The sequence below is a fragment of the Arachis ipaensis genome, chromosome B8, assembly GCF_059453495.1.
Source record: "Arachis ipaensis isolate K30076 ecotype BB chromosome B8, ASM5945349v1, whole genome shotgun sequence".
NCBI lineage: Eukaryota > Viridiplantae > Streptophyta > Magnoliopsida > Fabales > Fabaceae > Arachis > Arachis ipaensis.
This window is the reverse complement of record NC_142443.1, coordinates 26,276,458-26,284,757: the sequence shown is the minus strand read 5'-3', so window position 1 is coordinate 26,284,757 and position 8,300 is coordinate 26,276,458. Positions and strand designations below refer to the sequence as shown.

Genomic DNA, 8,300 nt, shown 5'->3' with positions numbered 1-8,300 from the left:
ATGGACAAGATATTCCGAGATCAAATCGGACGAAACATGGAGGTATATGTTGATGACATGGTCGTTAAATCAAAAACAGAAAACTACTACCACTTCGACCTTGAAGAAATTTTCCAATAGCTCAGGAGATACAATATGAGATTTAATCCTGAGAAGTGCGCATTTGGAGTTCAAGGAGGCAAATTCCTTGGATTCATGTCAACCCATCGAGGGATCGAAGCAAACTCAGAGAAGTACCGAGCTATAACAGATACGAAATCCCCACGTACAATCAAAGACGTGCAGCAACTGACCGGATGCCTCACATCCCTCTCACGATTCTTGCCAGCGATGGCAGCTAAATCATATCACTTCTTTCATAGTCTACGGAGGAAGAGGAGTTTCACATGGATGGATGATTGCGAACAAGCAATTATCAATTTCAAAAATATTCTCAGCGCTCCACCTATATTGCATAAACCCGTATACGGTAAACCACTCAATCTATATCTTTCCGTTTCTGCTAATACTGTCAATTCTGTCCTTGTCACATAAACGAATATGGAGCAATACCCAGTGTATTTCGTCAGTAAGGTGTTACAAAACGCAGAAACCAGATACCCAACCATTGAAAAAATGGCATTCGCCCTAATAATCACATCAAGAAAGCTTCGACATTACTTCCAAAGTCATGAGGTCATAGTTCGGACAAACCAACCACTATGCCAGATACTAACACACTCAGATTTGGTGGGCCGGTTAATAAAATGGTCGATAGAACTCTCAGAATATGACATCTCATACCAACCCATAGGATCATTGAAATCACAAATCTTAGTCGACTTTATCGTCGAATTCACAAAAGCAGATGACACCTTTTTCATCTGGGAGCTATACATCGATGGAGCCTCTAACGAGGATGGTTGTGGAGCTGGAATCATCCTCAAAGACAAAATCGGCGTGTATGTCGAGCAGTCAATCAGGTTTTTGTTCACAGCAAGCAACAATCAGTCTAAGTACGAAGCCTTGATAGCCGGCCTACGATTAGCAAAGGAAATAAGCATTCAACATCTCAAATTAATTTTTGACTTGCTATTGGTCGTCAAATAGGTAAATGGCAATTTCCAGGTACGTGACCCCTTTTTGGAACAATACCTAAACATTGCAAAAAAATTGATACAGAATTTCCAATATTTTGATATCACACATATACCTAGAAAAGATAATAATAGAGCAGACATTCTATCTAAACTAACTACTTCTAGCATTGTTGATATAGCCCCAGCATTATCACAACTAACCTTTGGGGAACCAAGTATTTGTGGTATAAATGTTTTTGCTCTGTCACAGACAACAGATTGGAGAACACCCTATGTGGATTATTTGAAAACAGGAAAAATACCTACATCTGAAAGAAACCCAAAACTTTTCAAAACATGAGCAAGGTACTTCACCCTAGTAGGTGACGACCTATACATAAGAGGATTTTTTCGGCCACTCCTGAAGTGCCTGGGAGCCGAAGAATCCAACCTTGCAATATCAAAAGTACATGAAGGAATCTGTAGTACACACATAGGTGGATGCCGCCTAGCTACAAAACTCCTCAGAGCAAGATACTTCTGGCCTTCGCTTAAAAAGGATTGCATGGATAAAGTCTAACACTGCGATAATTGCCAGAAATGCTCACCAGCAATACACACACCGGCCGTACTGTTATATACGTCATATATCGGATGGCCTTTCCACAAGTGGGGGGCTTGACATCCTCGAGCCTTTCCCAATCTCTCAGGATCAGGTAAATATTTACTCGTTGTGATAGACTATTTTACAAAATGGATAGAGACGCAACCACTTGCTAAAATCACCTTAGACAAGGTAAAATCTTTCATATGAAAATTTCTTATATGTAGATATGGTTTGCCAAATGACATCGTAACTGACAATGGTCAACAATTTACTGACAAAAAGATAGCATCCTTTTTACAAAATCTTAACATTAAACACCATTTTTCCTCCGTCGAGCACCCTTAGACTAATAGGCTCGCCGAGGCTGCAAACAAGATTATTTTGCAGGCTTTGCGAATAAAACTAGCCGATGCCAAAGGACAATGGGCTGACCTAATTTTCGAAATCCTGTGGAGTTATAACACCACACCACATTCAACAACAAAAGAAACACCATTCAGGCTAGTTTATGGTGAAGATACAATGATTCCGGTGGAAATCTCACAATGGTCATCAAGGATCGACCTTTTAGATGATAACATCAACAATGAAAACAGACGAGCTGAGCTCGACACATTAGATGAGGAACGCAAATCGGCAAGTCTTTGGTACCAAGCAATGCAAATTTCCATACAGCGAAAATACAACAAAAGAGTGCAACCCAGGACAAGGAAAGCTCTCCGCCATATGGGAAGGATCTTTTAGAGTTTCAAAGGTACACGGACGAGGAGCATACTCTTTACAAACCTTGGAAGGAACCGAGCTTCCAAGCACATGGAATATATCGTCATTACGTTCTTATTTTATGTAACTTTGTCTGTAACATTGAGCGGTACTCTTTTTCACAGGGTTTTACTTGGAGATGTTTTAATGAGGCCACCCAATTCGCATAGGAGGACATTCTCCAACGCAGTCGAAATAATATTTCATATTCCCTACAAAATTTTTCTAACCAACAACACACAGAGTTTGAATTTCAACAAATTTGGCTAAAGCGTCATATCATTTCAGCAAATGAAAACAAAAGTTTGTCAAAATAACAATAGTACTGGTGTTTACACACCACACAATCCACACTATTCTACAAAATCAAAAGTTCAAACAAACAATAATATAATTTAACATAGAACGCCCTAAAATCAGGGACTTTTTTCAACACTCTCCGCATTATCATATTCCAATTCACCTCCAGCTTCATCATCTACGAGCTTGTCGTTGACCACTATCTTGGTGACATCAAGGCTCCCAACATCAAATTCTAGAGCAAACAATTTCACCTGGCTGACGGCACAATTAAACCCCACCGCAAACATCTCCATCATCCCATTCTCAAGTTCATGCACCCTAGAAGTTAGCTTCCCTTTCTCATTGTCAGCATCTTTAATCTGACCTTGCAAAGCTCGGATCTAATCATGCAGTTTAGACATTTCTCCCTCCATACTCTTCATTTTTTACGTCATATCAATAACGACTTCATCTCTTTCCTTCAAAGACTTCTCCAACTCCAGCATCTTATTTGCGCCTTTCTTCTCTTCCGCTTCAAGCAATTTCGTTGTTCGGCCTACGCAAAACATCTTGGCACCAATAACCTGAGATGTAGCCAAAAAACTCCGTTCACAATATCAAATGGTGGACACGATATGTCTTCCATCAATTCATCATGTAATATTTAATAATGGTGTTTATCTGCATCATTAACTACAATGATATGTCTGTTTATAATCGTCACAAAGATTGCAAATTTTAGTGCAAAACTTCATCTATTTTATTAGAATTCGTGATAAATAAAGAGTACTTTATAAGGGTTATATAGAAACTCAATAGATAAGGAGAACTTCACTGTCCTAAAGGACGTGGTCTTCATACTGGCAATAATGTGACACATTACAATACATAACAGTACACATAAATGCTACCATTAAATTTTACATAATAAATTAACAAAAGACATAATATATCTATCGTTTGCTATCTTAAAAGATCTAATTGTTATTTTATCCTTTTTCTATAACTTCCAAAATAATGAGATTCAACATTTAAAATAGACTAAAACCCCAAAGTGGTCTATGAGATTGGGTGAGTTACCCATAATCGTCCTTGACTTTCAAAATTCCCTAACAATATCCCTCACATTCAGCTCCGGGACCCATAGTTGTCCTGCGACCCTTTCCGGCGTACAGTCAGCAAATGGAGTAATGATCTGGCACCTCCCATGCCATGCTAGAGCCAAGTGAAATGACGCAGTATTGATTTGGCGCCCAATGAAAAAATAAACGACGTCATTCATGCATTGGAGCCCTTGAAAATGGTTTGCCTTCACCATATTTATTTGAACACTCTCACACTTCGTCTCCTCTCCTCCATGCTCAGTCTTCTTGTTTCCATTCTCTCATCAATGGCACCGAGTTAGCTTCGTCTTCCCTGTCTCCTCCACCGTCACACTTCGTTTGAAGAGTTTGGTGTTCATTTGGAGGCAAGTGGTTTCTCTGTCTTCTGCGTCGTTGAAGGTATGTGTTGGTTGAAATAATTTTCGAATTTATTTTCTAAATCAATATATGATGAAGGTGTATCATTGCGTTGTTAGTGTGTTGGGTTGTCCTAGAGTTTTATGGCTGCATTACCTAAAGGATTGTATTTAAGGATTTTTGTTAGGGCAAAGGGTTTGGTGTGTATATGCTCTGTTTCCTAGCAATGAAACAGAGATTTTTTCAATATTGGGTTAATGCATGGTGGTGACTGTGATATTAATTTATAGGTTTTTAATATGATGTTGAAGTTCTCTGTTACGATTGTGTATGATTTAATGGTTTTGAGTTGTTGGTGCAGATGGATGTGTTATTGGATATAATGTTTCATCATGGAGGAAACTTTGAGAAAGATGAAGGAAAATTGAGGTATACCCCTGATAACTTAACTTGCCTAGGTGATATGGATGAGGATACCTTGGACGTTTTCTTCATAAGGAATTATTACAAGGAGTTAGGCTATGAGAAGATCCTTCATTGTTGGTGGCTAGTCCCCGGAAGGACATTAGAAACTGGATTAAGAAATCTAAACAGTGACAACAAGCTTAGGGAGATGTGTTTCCTTGCTCACAAGAATAATGGATTGGTGGATGTGTATTTTGAGCATGGGGTGTCATCTCCAGATTATTTACAAGATCAAGAGGAAAAGGTAGGCATGGACAATACAGGAGTGGATGTTGCAGAAGAAGAAGGTGCTACGGTCACTCCTATTGACAAAACAAGGAACCCCAGCAATCAATCCCCCCAAAACAAGCCAATGCTTGTCACAACCATTGACATTCTGAATCATCCTATTAATCCAATACCTCCTACTAATCCAACACCTCCAACTAAGCCATAATCTCTCATGAATCCAAAACCTCCAATTTAGGAGAAGCCTCTTGCCAATCCAAATGATCAATCTCAGGCAAAGCCTCCTAATAATCAAAAGCCAAAACCTCCCACTAATCCAAAGCCAAAGCCTCCTACTAATCAAAAGCCAAAACCTCCTACTAATTCAAAGCCGAAGCCTCCTACCAAGCATATTCTCCCTAAAAGTGTGTCAACAGCAACACCCAACTCCACACCCAAATCCACCCTCAAGAAGAAAACACCAACAACCACTCATAATTTTAGGCCTTGTACGAGGAGTGTTGCTAAGGGAAAGGCAGTAATACAAGCACGATAGGAGGGAGGTGATGCATTATCCTCTGATTCATATGATAGTGACGAAGATAGTTTGTATAAGCCAAGGATCGAAGATAGTTCTTCTGATGATGATGATTATGATAATGATGTTTGTAAGGCTAAGACTGTTAAAAAAGACATCAGATTTAAACATGCTCTTGCTGCTGCATTTGCTAAGGATAAAGACCAAGTTACTGTTGAGGATGATGCATTTGTTGAGGAGGTCTCAGATGGGGATGTGGATCTATGCTTTGTGGGAGGAACAGGGGATGATGCATATGATCCAGGGGCTGACTCAGACGGGGCAAATTCATGGCATTTTGAAGAAATGAAGACTCCCCCGAATTTAGAGGATGAGGGGATAGATGAGGAGTCCGAAGATGTTTTTCCTATGTTTAGAGAAGGTATAAGGTTTGGAGAACTGCAACTGGAAATTAGCATGAAATTCAACACAAAAGGGACTTTAAGGAGGCTGTTAGGGAGTTCACAATCCAAGAGGGCAGACGGATTAGGTTCAGAAAGAATGACAATGTAAGGATGAGGGCTACTTGTAAAGTGAAAGGATGTCCATGGGTGGTGTATGCATCAAGGGATCATGAAGATACTTGTTGGCAAATAAAGACTTTCGTTAATGATCATACATGCCCAAGGGAGGATAAGAACATGGCAGCTAACAGAAATTGGGTGGCGAGCAAACTAGTCAAGAAGGTTAGGAAGTACCCAAATTTCAAGCACTGTGATGCTACCACTTACTTCAAGTCAAGGTTTGACTTGTCCTTGAACAAGAACTCAATATCAAGGGCCCTCTTAGATGTAAGAAATGTGGTGTTCGGGGATGAAAAGGAACAATACAAAATGCTGCAGGATTATAGTCTTACACTTCTTAAGACTAATCCTGGATCAACAGTTGAAATTTGTTGCACTCCCCAACCTCAATCTGATCCAGTGTTTGAGAAAATATATGTGTGCTTGAATGGATGCAAGAATGGTTTCAAATTCGGATGCCGGCCGTTGATTGGGCTGGACGGTGCTTTCCTGAAAACTTAATTTGGTGGGCAAATTCTGTCGGCAGTGGGGCAGGATGCTAATCACCATATCTACATCATAGCGTGAAAAATTGTTGGCGTAGAAAACAAGGAGAATTGGAAGTGGTTTCTTGATTTGCTACACCAAGACCTTGGAGACTATAGGCAATATGGGTGGTGCTTTATATCTGACATGCAGAAGGTATTTTTTTATTCATGAGTATATATGTAAGAAAAAGGTGCATTGTTATCCATGAGTAGAGCTGAAAATTGTATGCATTGTTATCTCTTCCATGTGTTGAACATCTATGCTGTTTATTCATCAGGGAACTGTATGAATTGTTATTCATGTCTATGCTGAATTTTAATACTTAGGATAAGGAACGATAGATATGATGGACCTATATGAGTATCATTTTTCAAAATCAGGGACTATTATGTGTAAATTATCAAAAGTCAGGGACTATTATGGTGAGAGTGAATGAGAGTTAGGGACTATTACGCTGATATGGTATATGGTTTTGTACTTAGGGTTTGTTGCCGGCAATGGAAGAGGTGATGCCATGGGTTCATCACTGCTTTTATGTTTGGCACTTGTGGAGGAATTTTAACAAACAATGGAAGGATTTACAACTAAGATCTTTGCTGTGGGAGTGTGCACGAGCCACCACGTATCAAGAGTTCAGAGACAATATAGACAAGATCAAGCACATCAACCAGGATGCATGGGAATATCTATCACAGTGGGGAGGAGAACATTGGACCAGGAGTCAATTCAGTCACAGGCCTAAATTGGATAGCATATGTAATAATGTGTGTGACGTATTCAACTCAAAAATTAAAGAGGCCAGGGCCAAGCCAATCATTACTTTACTTGAAGGTGTGAGAATGTTTGTCATGAGAACAATAGCGAAGAACAAACCTAAATTAGCTAATCATGTGGGTAAAGTTGCCGCCGTAATTCACAGTCGTTTGGAGAAAGTGAGAAAAGAGTCAAAACATTGGCACCTAATATGGACAGGTGATACTGGTTATGAGAAATTTGAGGTACATGGTTATCCAGCCAACCATGTTGTTGATCTAGGAAAGCACCTTTGCACGTGTCAATTTTGGATGCTGACAGGTTGATTTTATTATGTGAAAAGTAACATTTATTCATACATTACTACCATACACTAAGTACTATCTTGATTCATTGCTGTTTTGGATGTAGGAATACCATGTGTGCATGCCTGTGCTGCACTAGCTAGGGTGAACAAAAATTCAGAGGATTTTTGCCACAAACTAGTTACTATGGAATCCTATAGGGAGACATATCAGCATCATATCAATCCCATTCCTGGGTAGACCTTCTGGGAGGTTTCAAAATCTCTTAAACCCCAACCTCCAAAGATTAAAAGGGGGCCAGGTAAGTTACAACAAAAAAGGCGGATGGACACAGATGAAGCTAAAGGTGGCCACAAGAAATCCAAACCCACTTCCACCAAAGACAACACAAACCTAAAGAGGCAGTTTGCACCATTCACATGCAGCTACTGTGGAGAGAAGGGCCACACAAAAAGGGGTTATAAAGAGAAGAAATTAGTAGATGCTGCTGCTGCAAAAGTAAAAGCTGCTGCTAAGAATACAGGTGGAGCTGAAGCTAATGTTGTTGAACATGGCCCAAATGCTGCTGAACATGACCCCAATGCTGAACCTGATCCGAATGCTGCTGATGACACCAATGTTGGTAAAGATGCTCCAGCTGACTTAACAAACACTAATTTTCAACCAGTTGAAGTTGAGCTTTCTCAACCAATTTACTCCGAACCAGAGGAATCGCAGCAGGTAATCAATTTATTTTTCATCTAATGACAACTTGTAAACTGTTTAGTGTTAT

At 39.7% G+C, this 8,300-nt stretch overlaps 3 protein-coding genes across 3 annotated transcripts; all 3 read left to right on the top strand.

Moving 5' to 3' along the window:
• Nucleotides 1–540: 540 nt before the first annotated feature.
• Nucleotides 541–1,089, top strand: LOC148547494 (uncharacterized). The gene has a single exon (XM_088495466.1). It carries the CDS (start codon nt 541–543, stop codon nt 1,087–1,089), a length of 549 nt encoding a protein of 182 aa, XP_088351592.1.
• A 4-nt stretch (nt 1,090–1,093) lies between these two features.
• LOC148547493 (uncharacterized) lies at nt 1,094–2,409 on the top strand. Its single transcript, XM_088495465.1, has 3 exons — nt 1,094–1,107; nt 1,657–1,774; nt 2,011–2,409. The coding sequence occupies exons 1-3, from the start codon at nt 1,094–1,096 to the stop codon at nt 2,407–2,409; spliced, it is 531 nt and encodes a 176-aa protein (XP_088351591.1).
• Nucleotides 2,410–5,933: 3,524 nt separating this feature from the next.
• On the top strand, nt 5,934–7,549 carry LOC107610766 (uncharacterized). Its single transcript, XM_016312769.1, has 4 exons — nt 5,934–6,423; nt 6,526–6,623; nt 6,748–6,753; nt 6,953–7,549. The coding sequence occupies exons 1-4, from the start codon at nt 5,934–5,936 to the stop codon at nt 7,547–7,549; spliced, it is 1,191 nt and encodes a 396-aa protein (XP_016168255.1).
• Nucleotides 7,550–8,300: the final 751 nt, after the last annotated feature.